Here is an 18,899-nt window from a genome sequence, read left to right as displayed (position 1 = left end):
TCCATTTCATTGCACGCTGGCGACGATAGGAAGACACTGGACGATGGTCAAATCACTAGAAAAGAAGGACCATGACATTGTCGATAACTTAAGATTCTCCCCAAGATTCAGCTATTCGCCCGCTCCAATTCCACGCGCTCCGTTGGGCCTGGGAAATGATGGGGAACAGTTCCTGTTTGCAAATCCGTGCGGCCATCTACCCTGCTTACCACGATTGAACTAATGGTGATCCAGCAAAGGACTGCCAGTCGAACGGCAACAGAGTGCTCGACTACGGAGAGACATTTTGGGAATATGGCGGGTTTAAAGGCACGATACTCGTCTTTGAGCCTGCAGGACGAGTCTCTGATGTGCGGTTGGACCCACCTTCGACGATCGGAGTTGGTCCGGATGTGCTAGAGAATGCCGCAGTCCTCCCCCCGGACTGTCTCACTGCCGACTGATGCGAAGACCTCCAAGCCGCCCCGCATCCGCCTCCAGAAGACACCTACATCAAGAGACTTCGGCCTATGCAGTATGCCATGCGAGCTCTTGACAGCGATGGAGAGCCGGTAGAGCTTGGCCGTGATCTCGTCAGGGAGGCACAGATCTGGGAACGGATCCATCGGGCAGGGGGACATCAAAACATCGCTCAATACCTTGAATGTATTCGCAATGGCGACAAACTCGTTGGATTATGCTCTAAGCGATATCTGAGGACCCCTCGGCTCTGCAGTGGACGACAAGTTGCCGTTATCTTCCTGCGACATCGTCCTGCAGCTCCTGCGTGGCGTTCGAAGCTTACACGACTGCGGCATTTGGCACAGAGACCTTAACCCAGCAAATGTCATACTGGATCAGGAGGGCACAGCCATCATCATCGATCTGAAACCGCTATCATGGCTGGGGAATGATCTGAGCCAAGATTGATCCGCGGCAGTTATGCTCGGTGTAACGTTGGCACGAGGCATTCGCTATCGTAAGTGCCAGGTATCTCGTCAACCTGTATTTCTTCAGCGACTGCATCTTCTTTCTTATCCCCACCAAGATTATCCTCAACCTTCACGAGACGACGACGAGCCTGGACGGATGGGATATCACAACGTGCGATAAGACCTTGCCGGGCCAAAATATCCCTTTTAAGCTGAGTCATGCTGAATACTGGCCCACATGGGACGACGGAAATAGTATGTCATGTGTCTCTGACGCGATTTCCGATGTGAAGATCCGAACGCTGGCACAGCGCTTGTATACCGCGCCGTGTCTGTCTCTGACGCTTGCTCTCAACCACCCTCTTCCCCAGTCTCTGTTGGTGAGTTCACAGAATAGCGAGAACCGTAGCCTCATACTCAATACCAACATAGACATCAAACCTCCGAAAGCCTTCAATGCAATGCTGTATGTCCGGACAGACTGCGCACGCCGCGAGGTACGCCACCTGTACGCGTCTTTCCCCAAAACCGGTGAAGACTGCCACTCACTCGCAGGACTTTGACAGATGAGAATGTCGAGGGTCGTCTGGTCAACCGTGGTATCGGCGACAACGTGACGGTCTGCCCCCACTGCGGCAAGGATAACGTCAAGGACGCCTCGGTTTGTGCGTACTGCGACAAATCTATGTAAGGATCGGGAGGAGGGTAACGTGGGAGACTCTGAACGCTGAAGAATTTGACCGGTACTATTTTGCATGCTAGTGAAAGAGCCAATTTACGGAGTTTTGAGACGGTGCGTTCTGCACAACTGCTGCAGTCAGTACGGATAATCCAACCGGTTACGAGAGCGCACTTTGAGATCATTTGCCCAGCTCCCCACAGGTCAGGCTCTCGCTCGTTAGATGATCCCGGCTACTTGCCTCACATTATCGGACCGATTATCCTGATATGATCTGGAAAATGAGCTGAGATTAGCGAGTCGGACTGTGAGCGAACAGCAAAGGAGGTTGCTGGTCCACTTCCCTGTTCTTCTCATTCCGCCGCTCCACAGCAAAGAAGGTTGCTGGTCCACTTCCCTGTTCTTCTCGTTCCGCCGCTCCACAGCTCGGGATTAATTCATATATTTGGTCAAATTGACGGGTTAAAGCTCTGCGCAAAGCTACCGGAGCACTTGCTGCTCATTGGGTGGGAAAACAAGTGCCCCTCGATTAGCTTACAGGGTGTACATGTGATAATGGTATCGTTAATGGCTGGTGCTGTATCAATGCGTGGCCCTGCAGAGTGTTAGAGAGTCAGTAAGCGACAGGTAAATCCACAGAAGCATACATCCACGGTACGATCGTACAGGATATCCCGCCGCGTTGATGTCCCGTCCGACTCCTCTAGGCACTGAGGAAGTGATGGTGTTGAAGAGATAAAGCCTTTCGTTTTAGTGATGACTGTGGCAATGAACAACGCCCAAGCGAATACGACATGACACGTGGGTCGCGTGCTGTTGCCCCCCCCTCAACACGCGCAGGTACAGCAACGGTATCATGTCCGCGTGGACGAAATCAGTCCACCCAGCGTAAGACCTGTGAACGTGCCAGACAGTTGGTTTAAGAGCAGTTGAACCAAAACTTGGTGACGGCTGGTTGCACCTGGAAGTTTGATGCTGGGAAGATGCGATCTGACGGGTACGTCTGCCGCGCCGGCGCCAACCAAAGCAGCTCTGGGTTTGTGGACAGCATGACACCAACGATGGGCCAATAGGACATTCGCTGGATCGTGCAACAGAGCAATTGGTAGAGCGTCTCATGAGTTCGTCCCGCATAAGTCTTGCTAAGGGTCCCTCCTTCGTCGAAAGACAGCAATAGCCGAACTGGCCCATTCCTGTCCTCCCTGGTGATTCCCAGTTTCTGCATCAGCGCCACCAGAGCCTCGCCTAGCGATCGTTCGGTCTCAACCAGAGGGGTCGACGCTGTGATTTTTCGTCCGCCGCCTGGAAGATTATCATTTATCGATCGACACATCCACACAAAGGTGCGTACGTCTACGGTATGGTGGCAGAGGGCATCACATCTCGTCCATGGCCCCTCTGACTTCTCGAGGTACGTACGCCAACCTTTTCCTAGCTCCTCTATGGAAGTCACCGAGCCTCTTCGGGCTCTATCATACCCTTCCAGAACTGTCTTCATCTCGGTAAACAGAGAATCGAAAAGAATCATGTATCGTACGTCATAGCGCTCCAGATCGTTCTTTTCCTGTTTCCATGGTGTCTTCAAGACGTACTCGCAGACACGTCAATCTTGCCTTAGGTATGGGCCATCTGGACTTAGATGTCAGAGATATACGTAATTCAGTTTGCATAGCAACCATATACCCTGATCCGACTCGCTAGGAGATGGCCGAGCTCGAATCGGCTCTGGTCGAAGAGGGAGCCGTGGGTAGGTGTCCGAAAGAGGAAGATACGAACCGTACCTGGCCAGGTGATTTAAGCTCCGATTTGCCACAGCTTCCATCAACAAGCGTCAAAGCGTTACATCTTCCTCGACCAATAAATCTGCTTCATCATATTTCAAATCTTGATTAAGAAAAGAACAGTGGAGGATGATCTGCATGGGCAGATCGCTCAGATGGTCTTTCAGAACGCTCTCAGACGATTTTAAACATTTTTTGCCAGTCGTGTGAAAGAAGGTGTCAGCGACCATGTCCACGCCGATTGTGGAAGACACATTGGTGTGAGAGGAAAGGTACAGAGGTCGCTGATGAGTCGACGGTGAACAGAGATATCTATCGCATCTTTGAATCACGTGCTGCTAACTTCTTTTAGCCTCATTATAATAGCCTCGGAATCAATCTCCGTTAGCTGACGGACGCTAATCCTCGTTGATTCCCTGATGGTTCACATTGTTGGATGTCTTGCGCTTCACATCATGTCCCAATTTTTGCAGAGTCCGAATCTACAACAACCCTCTGCAACAGCACCCATGCACAAGGGTTATCCATACTATAAACCTCGATTCTGGGAGGCCGACGTGATCGGCGTCGAGGACCTAGAGAAATATCGTGTTGGAGGCTATTGCCCAATTGCCCTCCAGTCAACGCTATGCAACGGCCGCTACAAAGTTCTCCACAAGCTCGGCAGCGGCGGCTCATCCACACAGTGGCTCGCGCGTGACCTCCAAGATGGGGTATTGGTTGCTGTCAAAGTCCTCGCGGCAGAGCGGCAAGAGACCGTGAACAACGAGCTCTTCATGGCCGAGCGACTGGGATCCCTTCCAACCGATACGCCCGCGCTGCAGCATTTACGTCTCCCGTTATCCACCTTTCTCGAAATGAGCCCGAATGGGGAGCACACCTGCCTCGTCCAGCCGCTGATGGGTCCCAGTCTCAACCAAATGTTACGTCGTGGTGGGTGGAGGGAAGGGACATTTCGAGTGAGAGCTCAGCTAGTACCGGTTCTGGCCCAGCAAGCGGCTGAAGTTCTACGTCTGCTTCACGGGATGAGAATTGCACTTCATGGTATGTGAACGCAATCGACGTCGACATCAGTCTGACACACTCTTAGACATCACACTCTCCAACTGGGCATTCGCTCTGTCCGAATCCGTGCGAACATGGACCGAGGAGGAGGTGTACTACGTCCTTGGACGCCCGAAGGTGGCGCCAGTGATGACGGTGGATGGATCAGAACCGGGGCCACATGCACCTGCCGAGGTGGTAGCACCCGCAGACATGTCGGGTCCCGCAATGGCATCGTTCTTGAAGGAGTCAATCGTGTGCATCGATGTAGGAGATGCAGTGCAGCTTGACGAAGGCCCTCTTCAAAGGCAGCCCACCGTCCCGATTCACTATCGGGCCCCCGAGGCGATGCTTGAAAGCCAACTCAGCTTGGCCTCGGACATATGGTCCTTCGCTATGTTGATCTTCAATATCCTCAGTGGCCAACCCCTTATCGAACCATTCTTGTCAAGTGAGCAAGATGTCTTGCGGCAGATGGAGATACTCCTCGCCACGCCTCCCAGTTCTCTTCGATCACGATTTATCAACCACAGTGCAGTACCTTATCCAGTAGAGATCTTGCCGGCAGAGGCGGCCAGGTATACTGCAAATTGGGCTGAGCTGGAGAGACGCCTGCGGTGTGTTGGCACCAGGGACGAGCCTAAGGCCTCTGTGGTTGTGGATAGATTACCGATATTGGCCCGCTTGCATACTCGACTTACCGAGGAAGACGTGCAGACTTGGAAAACACTCCTGTCAAAGATGCTGACCTGTACGCCAGATGAACGGCCCGATATTGGCATGGTTTGTGCGTGGCTTGAGAAGCACGGCGGCAGAGCCACGTTTGCCTATTAGTTCACTATATCAGCCCATCCGTAGACCCCCAACCGATAGGGTGGTGCCATTGATATTATTTAATGTGCCAGCCTTTGTACTCTTGTTTGAGTCCGTGATCCGCCGCACATCATGATTTGCTTGTGCTCAAACATGAATGTGACTATGTATTGTTGGCCTGTCAGCAGCAAACAAGCTTCTCAGGTGCCGTTGCTGGCGTGTATATATCAGGAGTACGCAGCACCCGGTCTTGCATCCACTCAACCCTGTCCACCCGTAGCAGCGCCCGACATGTTTAACACTGTGCTCAATGCTGTTGCACAGCCCTTCATTCCACAGCCGTCTCGGAATATGACGGTCCGCTGGTTGTATACCAAGCCAGGCAACCAAGCTCGAGAGGATCTGGTAGAGCTATTTGGCTGCACCGTAGCGTGGAGGAACAATTGCAACCTGGTCGTTATTCGGTTTCGTACAATTGCATTATGCCCGGAGCAAATATTCATCTGCTTCAGTCACTTCGATCATTGCACTACCGTCATGAATGGAATGACAGCTCGGTCTGACCCGCACATGACCATTGATATAGTGAACCGTATGTCCTGCACCAGTGCATTGCGTTGCCTCCCAAATCGGCTGATACGCCTACACAGTCACAACCCGAAATGTCATATGTTCTACGGTGCACATCTGGCTTGAGCCAAAGCCCTATTTCAAGGGCGTTTGGCGGCTTGCTCCAGCCAGTCCCGATAACACGGTCAATCCACAAATCTTTCCGCGATACCTCACCGATATACATCTACAACAACGTAGTTCTGACGTTGAAAAAATAGTGCTCGAAAGTAGCCTCCTTTTCTGATCTACATTTCTGTTCGATTCTTGTGAAATAGCAATACCAATATGGGAGGAAATGTCACAGCTTGCGCACCGACTGTTCCCGTGTTGTGTGCAGGGATAATTACAGGTACTGTTCCAACAGCTTTGTCAACTCCCTTAAAGCATTAAGCTCGCTTCCTGCCTGGTGTGGCTCATGTCTATCCTTCATCATGGATAGCATGACACCAAAGATGGGCCAATACGACATTCGCTGGATCGTGGAACAGAGCAATTGGTAGAGCATCTCATGAGTTCGTTCCGCATAAGTCTTGCTAAGGGTCCCTCCTTCGTCGAAAGACAGCAATAGCCGCAACTGGCCCATTCCTGTCCTCCCTGGTGATTCCCAGTTTCTGCATCAGCGCCACCAGAGCCTCGCCTAGCGATCGTTCGGTCTCAACCAGAGGGGTCGACGCTGTGATTTTGGCGTATCTTTCGTCCGCCGTCTGGAAGATTATCATTTATCGATCGACACATCCACACAAAGATGCGTACGTCTACGGCACGGCGCAAAGGGCATCACGCCTCGTCCATGGCCCCTCTGACTCGCTCGAAGTACGCACGCCAACCTTTTCCTACCTTCGCTAGGGAAGTCACTGAGCCTCTTCCGGTTGTCTCATACTATTCCAGAGCCGTCTTCATCTCGATAAACAGAGAATCGAGAAGAATCATGTATCATATGTTATAGCCCTCCGGATCGTTCTTTTCTTGTTTCCTCGCGGACACGTCGATCTTGCATTGGATGTGGGCCATCTGGACTTAGATGTCAGAGATATACGTAACGACACCTTGGGCCACATACGCGTCTCGGCGCCCTCCGGAAGAACATTGAAATGAAAGGCAAGGAGTCGACCCGATGTCTCATACACTGCTTCAGATTTGCTCTTCGGACAATGGCCACCGTTTTGGAATATGGCAGACCCCGGCGCTGGGCGTTCATGCGATTCAGTTTGCCTAGCAACCATAGACCCTAATCCGACTCGCTAGGAGATGGCCGAGCTCGAATCGGCTCTGGTCGAAGAGGGAGCCGTGGGTAGGTGTCCGAAAGAGGAAGATACGAACCGTACCTGGCCAGGTGATTTAAGCTCCGATTTGCCACAGCTTCCATCAACAAGCGTCAAAGCGTTGCATCCTCCTCGACCAATAAATCTGCTTCATCATATTTCAAATCTTGATTAAGAAGAGAACAGGGGAGGATGATCCGCATGAGCAGAGCGCTCAGATGGTCTTGCAGAACGCTCTCAGACCATTTCAAGCATTTTTTGCCAGTCGTGTGAAAGAAGGTGTCAGCGACCATGTCCACGCCGATTGTGGAAGACACATTGGTGTGAGAGGAAAGGTACAGAGGTCGCTGATGAGTCGACAGTGAACAGAGATGAAGCCTTTCGAGGAGCAACAATATTGGTTTCGTTATCGGAATGATCAGCGCTACAAACAGGCGCCCGCTGCTCAAAGAACCCGCCTTAGCCAAGACTTCTGGCACCGCATCCAAAATGCCGATGTCCCTCATAGGCGAACGGGTCTCTATCAGCTGTTACCCTGCACATCACCTCCAGCCTACCTCTCAGCACTGGATGAAGGGGCCAAGCATCTTCCCGAGGATTGGAGGAGGGGAGAAGGGCCTTGGGCACGGGAGGTGGGCGAGGAGTGGGAAATTTGGGAGCGATGGGCTGCTGTAAATCTTCGGGACCTTGATGAGGAGATGCAGAGGAGGAAGAGGGACGAGAGGGAGCTAGAGCTGGTGGGTATGTCTGCGCAGCGCGTAGAGGGAAACATGCAACCAGCCGGCGACATCAGTCATCTCCGCCAACGGCCAGCGACACGCAAACGTCCTCGTTGCCCGCCGAACCAAACTCGTCAACCTGACGACGACGACCAACGCACCACCAAACGACGCCGCCTTCTCGCTGAGATCACATACGAACCCGCGGCTTTGCGCGCTCTCCACCGCTCCTCAACCGATACGTTGACGATAACGCTGGTCCCGAACACTCCCATCTAGTTGAGGATCAGCTGCCATCAGCGGCGTACTTGGACTCTCTGTCCCGTGAGGAGCGCCACATGGCTTCTCGCACGATTTCGCCGGAGACGACGTCAGGCCCCGAAGAAGGGTGTCGAATCCGACTTGACTATTGCTACCATCAAGAAAGGGCCGAGAGGGCCTAGGCAGAGGATAGTGCTGGAAGAGGAGGATGAGAATGCAGACAGGAAAAGGCCGCGGACGAGAGGATTGCACGACTGGGCCAAGTGGATGGAGAGAGTGGAACGGTGGGGCGTCGAAGCGGACTTGTTAAAAATCTCGACTTGTTGAGACCGAAGGGGTTTGCAGAACTCATGGCGTGCGTGTTCCTATATTGGCCCACGGGCGCTTGTTAACATCTTATAACTAGGTTGTATTACAACGCTCTTTGGCCCTCTGAGCCTTTCCCCGATGCTCACATTCAACATTCCCTCCTGATTCTCCTGTCAAGCCAACTTCCTCATTGGGTCATTCAAACCGTACATCGTATCATCGTTTTGGCCGAACAACGTATCATTCTGCGTAAGCGCACGCTGGTGTTCAAGGACAAGGGATGGAATCTCGGACAGTGGATCAAACCAGAGGATATGAGGGACGCTGTGACTATGGCCGGGGACAGACCGGAGGCGTATTGCTGGTGGGCTGATGTGGAGAAAAGGCTGGGGGTACTGGTGGATGAGAAGAACGTCCTATCTACTGGCAGACAGACGAACCGAGGAATGCGGCAGATGTCACCATGTACAAAAGCAAAACGTCCGCCTCCTTTCCTACCGCTTGCGTCAAGTCCCCAACCACGATCACATGAAGCTATGACCTATTTACGAACTCCTCCTCCTTCCCTCGTCTTCGAAGAGCTGCACTCCGAAGAATTGGTGAATGGTCCGACATTGCTTCCGACCGAGAAGCAGAGGGAGATATTTAGGACGCGATCGGAGGGAGTGGACGCGGCTCTGGCGACGCGGGTAGAGACAGGGAGGCGACGGCTTGCTGCTCAGTCACAGGAGAAGTGGAGCCACGAGTAAGGAGTGGATCGAGGACAGCGATGAAGCAGAAAACGGTGTGGACGGAGATACCTTCAATGTTGGCGAGAGGGAGTCCGACCCGGAGCTGGATGCGACCCGCCTGAGGGACGGTTTGCGTGAGGAGGAAACAGAAGAAACGCAGCGGCGTCTTAGGACAAACAGAGAAGCGTTATCCACCGGAAGCGAAAACTCCGAAGGAGAGAGCGAAGTAGATGACGGAAAGCACGCCGCCTGAACGATATCGATATCCGCCATCCCCACGGCCGCGAGTCAGTTGAGACGTCCGGTTCTCCCAGGACCCTAATGAAACACCCCTGCCTCTGACCTCCCTGCCTGACGACAAACATTAATGAAGCACTTTCGTGACGATTTCGCGATAAACGGCGACAAACAACAAGCAAAGGTGACGAGCTCGACTCAACCGTCGGCTCCACCAATAGAGGATGATGAGGGCCAGGGCAGAAGGTAGTATTGGAGGACGAAGCAGAGAATACGGACCGCAGAAGGCCAGGAAGGTGAATGTGGTCTGCGCAACGGGTGCTCGTTTGATAGACGAGAGGCAGAAGACCGGAGATGCTTGAGGCCCACCAACTATCTTGTGCGACGTCCGATGGCATACGTGTGGCATGTGTACTTAACGGGTGTAGAAAGATGTTCGCATGGTACAGGTCAATCTAGGCTCAACATGTCCCTCCTCACCCCCACCTGGTAGCTCGCCCGACCACGCGCTCCCATCGTTGCAGGGAGTACCACCTGAACGCTTCATCGCTGCCATTCTCATCATCCTTCAAGAGGCTCTCATCATCCATCAAGGCGCTCTCAAAATCCATCATTTTGAGCTTGCCATCAGCGCCTCGCCGGATAGAATCCAGCCACAAGTCCTCTTTGCGAACGCCCAGCTTGAAATACGACTGTTCTGTCTCTTTGACCTCCTGAGTGAACTCTCTGGCAGAAGATGTTAGTAGTCTTCGAGTCGTTGTAGAGAACTCCTACTTTGAAACAAGCCCGGGTTCTTCCAAGACAGACTCTCCACACCACGCCAGCACCAGGTACCCCGATCCCATGTCATCCTCAAATAGGCCGGTAGGTTCGGCAACGGTCACACCCCATAGAGGCTGCAACCTTCGATATATGTCGACTTCTTCCTTGAGATCAGCCAGTTCTTCTTCCCCTCTTGAAACCTTGATTATCGATTTCTTCCCGTTCCAGGTCCCTTCATGCACCATACCATCGGATGTGGCGTACAGCTCATTCCCAACAAACAACGATCCATGCTGTTCTTCGTCCCCAGCTGCCCAGATGGTTGTCAAAGGAAGTTTCCGAGACACTGGAATCGTCTCGTGTTCGCCCTTAGCGGAAGTGGAGAACGGGGCCTTGAAATCGGGCGGGGTAGAGTGCGAACGCCCGGCCCTGCTGCTTTTCGGCCGCTTCGGAGACATTGCGGTGCCTGAATTCGCGGTCTTCGGACTAAGGACCTTGCTTGGCTGATGGGAGGAAGGGGTCCCGTACGCCGTGGGAGGGTATTTTTCGGCCAGGTCGGAGAAGTGTTCCTCAATCAACTGCCGCAAGTCGGGTCCTATCGACTCCCACACCTCTTGCAGCGCACCGGAGCGATGCCGAAATAGTCGGAAACAACTTTCGCCCCACATAGATTGGGTCGGGGACGGCGTACCCTACAACGACAGCCAATCAGACTCTGTGGAGGGTGCCGCGGAGCGAGGCACTCACATGGAGGAGAGACGGTCTGTTTTTGGGATCCACACCAATCACGATTTTGTTCTGCGCCAAACGCACGATGGGAACGTGATGATTGGGAGAAACCAATCCGACCTGGTCGACATCCGTCGTTGACATGTAGGTATGTGCCTAATCCATGCATCGCGCATCGGCCTGGGGCGCAGACAGTTGGCCAGCGATGGCTGCGTACCTGAACGAGACTTTTCCAGAAGTCGGATGTATCTGTCACCGGTTCGCCACCCAGTCCAATGTAGTAGTATCGCTTATCCTCGCCCTGCCGTTTGCAGATGGGCCACTCGAATTAAATTTGGACCGTGCCCATGGTGGAGGGGCTGAAGTTGGGCCAGGGCAGGCTCCTCATGATAGTTTTGAAGGCCGCCACGGTTTTTGCTTCATACATATCAAGAATAAGGGGGTTCAGGTTCAGGTTCAGGTTCACGTTATCGTGTGCCACGGGCGGCAGCAGGTCTCTGCGCCGAATCGCAAGGTCGATCTTGATTCCGCCCACCGCGATCTCGCCTTCTGTTGTCGGTTCGAACACACTGTCTCGCAGCATGACCTTCCACATCGCCCACAAATCGGGCATTCGGAACATCTGAATCCATATCACCACGTTCGACTCACTTGAACCCGAGAGAATGGTCGCATCGGGAGGGAGGTCTGCACGGGCCGGCTCCCAGTAGTCTCGTACTAATTCCCCTGGTTCCATGTAGCCGTCCAGACCACGTAGCACGAGACCAGCGCGTCTTCCTAGCTCTTGCGCTGATACGTCCGAGCAGAGGGTCCACGACTTTAGGTGGTAGGCGGCCGGCAGAGTTGAATCCTTCTCCCCGGGGGCGTGAGTTCCGAGTTCCTTCCAAACCCTCATCGATGTCCTTTGGCTTTCGAATAATACAATGGCCCACTGCTGGTGCGGGTACCTTGAGTAAATCTTCGCATTTGAGTTCGTGTGAAGGTCGTGTTGGTACCGGAGGAATGGTGAGCTTGCATACCGCCGGGGTAGTGCCAAAGAGTCGGGCCGGGATGGGGAGTCACCGGAAAATCACACGGCGAATGGCTGCGTAAAGAACGCAGGAGATAAGAAGTCTGTAAAGACAGCAGTTGCGCCATTGATGTTGACTTCGCACTGGACGCGGAATTAATAAGGTCCTGTATCCCGCGCCCAGCGCACTGAAAAAGCAGTGCGCCAAGCGCTTTTTCTTAGAATAGCGTTTATTTAAGTACTTTTGCATCCGCCACTGACGGGCTTAAATTTAGCCTCCGTTCAGGGACTGACAATGCCACGTTGAGGCCCTAAGGCCAAATGTCTAAGTCCGCTCCCTCCACAACTGTCTGCTCCCTCCACAACTGTCCTCTCCTCTCCTCTCCTCTCCTCTCCTCTCCTTTCCTCTCCTCTCCTCTCTCCTCTCCCACCACCACCACCACTCCCATCCCCTGTTCCCTGTGATATGTCCCCTCAAGCAACCCCCCTCCTCCCCCCTTTCTTCCCTGTTGCTGACCTCCATTTGGAGGATGGCAACTGAGGCAAGCCTGGGCAGCATGCAACCTTCAAGACAAAACCAAGCCCAAGTCTGAGACTGATTCCTCCCTCTCCCCATCCTCCATTTAGAGGACAGCAACTGTGGAAGGCTTCAAGATGAGTGCAGAAGTGCATGAAGACATTCCCCCCTACCTGAGACCAATTTCTGAAAGGTGCATAAGTATTCTAATGCATTGGTTACTCACTTACCTTTCATAGATGGTTTTTGCAAGTGCTCTTGCAGGATTCCAGGATTCCCCTCAGGGAGATCCTGGATTCGAAGATGATTGCTTTAAAGGTGCTGGCCTGCAGAAGGCTAGCAGTACCAGGGGAGGGCCTAGTGCTCTAGGTACATCTTTTTATATATCTTTAGCTATCTAATTTACTAACTACCTATAGTAAAACAGAGTTTCTCCAGTCTAGAGCACCTCATGCTCTACAACCAATTTGCCAAGGACATCAGCCGGCACTATAAAGAGCAGCCCAGCCTCTTGTATTGTCCTCTCAACCCCAAGCTCTCCTCTGCATTCTCCATGGAGAACATGTGTTTCTACTGCAATCCCTATGGCAAGTAGGACATGATGACTGATCTGCAGAGGAAGAAGAGGTGGAGGTCCCTCAAGTATTTCAATGCTTTGCTTGAGGGAATGGGTGAAGGCAAGGTTGTGTACAGCCCTGGAGACCATGCACAGTGTCTCTGGGTGCATAGCAACCTTGATGGCACTGTCTACACTCAGGCATATGACCCCAACCTGCCCCATCTCCCCTACTGTGAAGGCTGCTCCCAAGCCTACAAGTGCTGCAATCCAATGGATCCCCCTTCCCCTCTCCAACTTCTCCCCCCTCATCCCCAAGCAAGATCTTCATCCAGGTGTAAAAGCCAGTGAAGATCTGGGAAAGTACAGCCCAGCAAGATACAATCCCCAGGACAAAATGTGAGAGTGGGGCTGGCCAGGCAGCATCAATCCCTGGTGGATCAAGATGCTCATGGAGTTGCACAACATCTACATGTGGGCTGTCAAGCAGGAACTCAATGCTCTCCCCCCCTCCCTTGCCCTTAAGAAGTTCTTCAGCAAGCCTGAAGACTTCTGGGGCTTCTCCATTGACCAGGAAATGCATGATCTCACAGAGATCATGCCCTTTATATATGCACACTTTGTCTGGCTGCATACTGAAGCCAAGGTCCACACAATTACAGGCCTCTTTTCACTTAAGGTGAAATTCAGATCTATGACCATATGACAACACAAATATACTACAACTATGACTATGCAACAAATTATGAAAAGAAAAAGAAAAAGAAAACAAGAAGGAAAATGTCTCTACTCCTTCAGAGCCCTCCCCAGGAGAGTCTGAATCTGATCAGCCCAGGCTGTTACATCTGCCACCGCTTTTTGAGCCACTTGCAGACTCTTCCTCATCTCAAGCATCTTATGCTCTGGCATATGGAGTGGCACAACTCGCAGCTCAATTTCTGCAAGATCAGTTAGCAACATCCAAATAAAAACTGCAGAGGGAAGAAGAGACTTACCTGCCTCTGGAAGGTGGGACCACTTTTGAGAATGCCCAGCCTTATCCTTGTTGTCCTCCTGCTGACATTTTTTGGGCTTGGTGGCAGGATAGATGCACCTCAGCTTCTGCATTTTCTTGCTGGTGGGCAAGGCAATGGGCTTCTTGGTGGGTTTGGGTGACTCTGACAGGAAGAGCTTCTCTCCCACCAGTGCTGCAGGCAGAGCTGCTGCTTTCTCAATATGCACTGGAAAGGAGGTTAGTCAAACTCAATGAAAGTGGGAGGGAAAAAGCAGTGTACCTATATGAGCAGTGCAAGGCTTCTTGGCAGCCTTGCAAGCCAAACAGACTGCCCTGCCAGCTTGCTCCATGATATTGCACTCAGGTGCAGCACCCCATCCTTGAACACCATGTGCTTGTGGCATAATGAACACTGCCCAAAAATGCATCAGCAACCTGAAAAGAGCACAGAAAATGGAGAATGACTTACACAGTTTTCCAGCAAAAACTCCTCCACCACTGCCTCATCCTTTGTTGCCAGCATCTCCTCCGATATCCAACCCTGCAAAATATTGTCAGTATACTTGAACAACAGAGAAGAGAGGAAAAGCAGATGACTTACCACATTCTTGGAGTCCTCCTTGGTTGGCCTCCCACCTGCTCTGGTCACAGGCAGCATAACAAGCATGCTGCCATTGGCATGTGGCACACCCACTTTTGCTGGCATCATCTCCTTGGCCTTGGCCTTGTCCTTTTCTGCCTTCCTAATGGGGCTGGCCATGGCAGCTAGGGACATCTGTGAAAGTTGGGTTAGCAAATGAAAACAATTCACAAGAAAGGAAACATGTACCAAAAGTCTGGACAACATTGCTGCAAACTCCTTCTCCTCATCTGACTCATCATTGGGCAGTGCAGACAAGGCAGCCAGCTCTGCTTGCTGGTCATTGGCAAAAATACTGACCCACTTCTCCAGCAGGTTGCAGATGAGCTCAGCCTTCTCACTGTTGACCAACAGCATAACAGCATTGGTGAACCCCTCGAAGTCCGAATACTTCACCCAAGGTGAAAATCTGGGATCCTCAGCATCTTTGCACATATGTGCCACAATCAGGGCAGCAGTCTTGAGCATGGTGGTGTGTTTGTCTTTTGGTGGCAGCGGCTTCAGTGTGGACTTGCAAGTTGCAGGTTTGGCCATGTCAAAAGCAGGGTTACAATTAAGTCAAGGCAGGAGTACAGTTGAGATCTGGATGGACAAGAAAGGCAAAATTCAGTTCCCTTTATAGGCATGACCTGCCCTAGATGGAAAACAAAAATGTGCAGGCACTCTGCTAAGTGCTGAAATCTGGAACAAGGTTTCAGTTTAGGCGGTGCAGGTAAACACCACACTGGGTTTTGCAAAGCAACAAATCAGCTGATCAGGGTCTCAGGCACCACACAACTCAATGTTGAAAACATGGTCAGGGTCCCTCTTGTGCACTCAGCAGTGCTGCAAGCCACTGCTTAGGGTCTTCACGTGCCAACCAGCCACATTTAGCGCCAAATGCACAGCAATGCCCTCTGATACACCTCCTCACTGAATATTCAATGCCACCATTTGACCAGCATCCTGATATGCAGCCTGATGTCTTACTGTGGGGAGTCTCATGATTGGTTCTTGATAACACTGCTCTCACTTAACTGAATATTTGGCAGTACTGTACCCTGTTCCTGTATGTGCATTCCATCACCCAGGGCTCCACTGACTCAGGGAGTCAGTATTCAAGGTTTGGGAGTGATGAACAACCCCACCTCTGGGGGGGTGTGTCAGGTTGACTTTCTCATGGTTATTTTGGGGCCTTAGAGACTGTTGCATGGCACTATGGACCCTCACAATGCAGGACAACAAATCCCAGCAACAAGTCTCAACTCTCCGGATATTCGGCATGATGACTCCTAGGTTTCCCATGTGACAGGACCACCCAGATATTCAGCATGATGACTGCAGGTTTCTTCTGCAACAGGATTGACCCACACATATTTTCAGCATGCCAACCTCTGCCTTGGTGAGGTATCCAGATATGAGATTGGTATAGAGTATAGCCTAGAATGGATAGTACAAGTAGCTTCCAGAAACTCCTGTACTTAGATTATTCTGCCCCTTTCCATTAGCATCATACAGATCTGATTATTTGTATATTGGCAGACTCAACTTGACTTAGCGTTCTCAACTTGACTGTCAGGGCACACCATCTAGCATGCTCAAGATCTTGTATCAAGGGTGAAGCTCCAATCTTGGTATAGCCCTGATGCCTAAACAACCCAATATTGAGCATGCTGGAGCTCAGTTTGGGTTATCATGACACCAGGTGTAGTGAAGGGGAATAGCAAGGGGATGGTTGATATTATTGGACCATGTTGATATCCAGGAGTACTAAGCATCTTGCATGCTATCAAGTGTCTCATGTGTTCTCAAACAATATCATAGAGTCCTCAGCCATGATGGGGAAGGGGAGTAGGATTGAGACAGAATCGAGGGCATCAGTAATCAATCAATATGACCACTGGCCATAAACTGGATCTGTGAGCTGTTGACTTGCCATTGAGAAGGGGTTTTGTGAAGTGAAGAGGGGTGCAAGACTCTTGAATCAAGATATTGTGAGGTGTCATGAGACAGCTGCCAATATTGTCATGACTCTTGGAGCATCGGTTCAGGGAGTTGTGGATATTGGTGGGGGTTGACACCAACTGACAGGGGATGCTGACTAGGCTTTGTCCTATTGTGCATATTGGCTGTCCATATAGTAGAGTTCTGAGCATCAAGAAAGGTGGCACATAGCAAGCAAGAATGCAATACTGAGGGGCTTGTCCATATCAAGGGGAATCAGCTGTTTGGCTGGGCCAAAGGTCCAATATCATCCCAAGATAGGGCTATCAACCAGAGCTCAAGTTGTCCAAGAGGAGGACTCAGCATATCAGTCAAGCAATCAGCTGCTCAGAGAGGTACAACAAGTAAATTGAGGTAATTGTGAGTGGAGGATGCTCTCTCAATGTTGATATTGAAAAGAGGGTCACACTATTGAAGCACACTTGGCTTCTCAAGGGAAATCAGTCATAAGACCAGAATATTGACTAGACAGTGGAATTCCTGAGAGATCAAATCTAAGGAGTACATCACAATAATGGGTGACTCTATGTACAAAAGGGTCAGAAGCAGTTCAAGATTGTGGCTGATAATCTGTACAGGAGAGGTTACCTCAGGGCAAGCCTGTGTGGACTTGATGCCGAGATGGGTATACCATCTCAATATTACCAATGAGCCGATATTGTGAGAACTTGCTTCTCAATGCCTTCTTGGTCTTTGATATTGCTGAACCCTGATATTGTGACTTCTCCAAGTTGCTGAGCAATCCCAATAAGTGGTCCCTGACATGAGATTGCATGCAATACCACAGAAGGTGGTCAAGATAGGAGTGCACCCTGGTATGGTTGCCAATCAATATTTGCAATACTCTTTGATATCATAATGTGCCTTGAGCAGCCATATGATATGCCCAATCTTGTCTGCTTGTACTGATATGGCCTTGCAATGCTTGCTGCTATCCTCAAGATGCTTGTCCTTAGCATTGAGATGCTTGTCAATAGCATCAATATCACTTTGATCTAGACCAAAATGAGGTGACTCCTGACATTGACTTAGTGTGATTTGACTGGATGGACATTGAGCTCCAATTATTGCATACCAACTTTTGATAGCTCAGCTACAGGCTGACTCCAAGTGTTTTACTGACTTTCCCCTTCTATCCCCTCTTTCCCTAGCAAGTTCTTGCACACCACCCATTGGACCAGTATTTCGGACACCTTTTGGGTTGGATCAATGGGAGCCTTGATGAGCTTGAGTCTTCAACTTTGCATTGGGTTCAACATAATTGACTTTGATATTGAACTTTGGTAGTCCCTTAGCAATGTAGATTTTGTAGAGCTTCTTGCACTCTTCCTTGACCCAGGTGAGCATGAGATTTTCATCCTTCTAAGGCATGATTGCCATTGGATTGGACTCAACTACATCTTGATGAAGGGTTGGGTGAAGGATTGCTATCTGTTATGATTTGTGTCCTGATGCCTTCAGGAAGATCTGGCATGTCAAGAACACTGACAAGGTTCTTGATGGAGGGGAGGATGTTGGGCAAGTCCCAATGCCCTTGCTTGAGACTTGCTCGAATGTATCAAAAGAGGCCTGTAATTGTGTGGACCTTGGCTTGAGTATGCATAAAGGGCATGATCTCTGTGAGATCATGCATCTCCTGGTCAATGGAGAAGCCCCAGAAGTCTTCAGGCTTGCTGAAGAACTTCTTAAAGGCAAGGGAGGGGGGGAGAGCATCAAGTTCCTGCTTGATGGCCCACATGTAGATGTTGTGCAACTGGAGGATATTGGCAGATGTCTGCTGCAAAATGTTGGTGAGGGTGGGGGTGCACTTGGATCATTGGTGGTAGGGATAAATGCAGAACTGTGCAATCTGGGCTTTGAGGATGGCTCCATCCAAATTGGCAATTGCATAACTGCCTCTCACAGTATGTGTAACAATGACCATAGGTCCAAGAAATTGGGGCTTGGTCAAGTTCCTTCTCAATTTGAGTATTGCAGATGAAAACTAGTGTGCCTGGCTTGAAGTCCTAATCAGCAAGGATGTGCTTGTTGTCCACCTTATATCAGTCAGCCATGTGTAATCAAGCCTGGTGAACCTTCTCCTGGAGATCAGATAAGTTGGTGTTTTGGTGCTCAAGCTGTTGAATTTGGTAGGCCAGCTTGTCACTGTCAGTCATAGGGAATTCAGGTGGGGCCACAAGGAATGTTGCTTGCTTGAAGTCCATGGGGAAAATTGGGTGAATAGAATGTGCAATGAAGTTTGGGGAGTGTTAGGGCAACACAGGCTGACTAAGTCTGCTCACCTAAGAGGGCCAAGAGTCTAAGCAGGCAACAAGGAAGTGGAGTAGACCTGATGACTAAGACCTATCTA

The 18,899-nt window shown here is 51.0% G+C and overlaps 5 protein-coding genes across 5 annotated transcripts; 3 read left to right on the top strand and 2 right to left on the bottom strand.

Moving 5' to 3' along the window:
* Positions 1-1,168: 1,168 nt before the first annotated feature.
* DACRYDRAFT_109120 (uncharacterized protein) lies at positions 1,169-1,602 on the top strand (the record flags this gene model as incomplete). Its single annotated transcript, XM_040768818.1, has 3 exons — positions 1,169-1,291; positions 1,344-1,419; positions 1,478-1,602. 3 exons carry the CDS (start codon positions 1,169-1,171, stop codon positions 1,600-1,602), a joined length of 324 nt encoding a protein of 107 aa, XP_040627288.1.
* A 2,278-nt stretch (positions 1,603-3,880) lies between these two features.
* Positions 3,881-5,313, top strand: DACRYDRAFT_81258 (kinase-like protein; the record flags this gene model as incomplete). The annotated part of the gene is made up of 2 exons (XM_040776501.1): positions 3,881-4,415; positions 4,462-5,313. The coding sequence occupies 2 exons, from the start codon at positions 3,881-3,883 to the stop codon at positions 5,247-5,249; spliced, it is 1,323 nt and encodes a 440-aa protein (XP_040627287.1). The 3' UTR covers positions 5,250-5,313.
* A 3,119-nt stretch (positions 5,314-8,432) lies between these two features.
* DACRYDRAFT_109118 (uncharacterized protein) lies at positions 8,433-9,140 on the top strand (the record flags this gene model as incomplete). Its single annotated transcript, XM_040768817.1, has 2 exons — positions 8,433-8,437; positions 8,489-9,140. The coding sequence occupies 2 exons, from the start codon at positions 8,433-8,435 to the stop codon at positions 9,138-9,140; spliced, it is 657 nt and encodes a 218-aa protein (XP_040627286.1).
* Positions 9,141-9,537: 397 nt separating this feature from the next.
* On the bottom strand, positions 9,538-11,853 carry DACRYDRAFT_23279 (uncharacterized protein). Its single transcript, XM_040773187.1, has 3 exons — positions 10,869-11,853; positions 10,134-10,813; positions 9,538-10,085 (listed from the first exon to the last, which is right to left on the bottom strand). Exons 1-3 carry the CDS (start codon positions 10,992-10,994, stop codon positions 9,836-9,838), a joined length of 1,056 nt encoding a protein of 351 aa, XP_040627285.1. The 5' UTR covers positions 10,995-11,853; the 3' UTR covers positions 9,538-9,835.
* Positions 11,854-13,718: 1,865 nt separating this feature from the next.
* On the bottom strand, positions 13,719-15,034 carry DACRYDRAFT_109115 (uncharacterized protein; the record flags this gene model as incomplete). The annotated part of the gene is made up of 6 exons (XM_040768816.1): positions 13,719-13,870; positions 13,928-14,152; positions 14,207-14,338; positions 14,392-14,467; positions 14,528-14,701; positions 14,756-15,034. 6 exons carry the CDS (start codon positions 15,032-15,034, stop codon positions 13,719-13,721), a joined length of 1,038 nt encoding a protein of 345 aa, XP_040627284.1.
* Between the last annotated feature and the right edge of the window lie 3,865 nt (positions 15,035-18,899).

Source organism: Dacryopinax primogenitus, assembly GCF_000292625.1.
Source record: "Dacryopinax primogenitus strain DJM-731 SS1 chromosome Unknown DACRYscaffold_13, whole genome shotgun sequence".
Taxonomy (NCBI): domain Eukaryota; kingdom Fungi; phylum Basidiomycota; class Dacrymycetes; order Dacrymycetales; family Dacrymycetaceae; genus Dacryopinax; species Dacryopinax primogenitus.
This window is presented reverse-complemented; position numbering and strand designations above follow the sequence as displayed.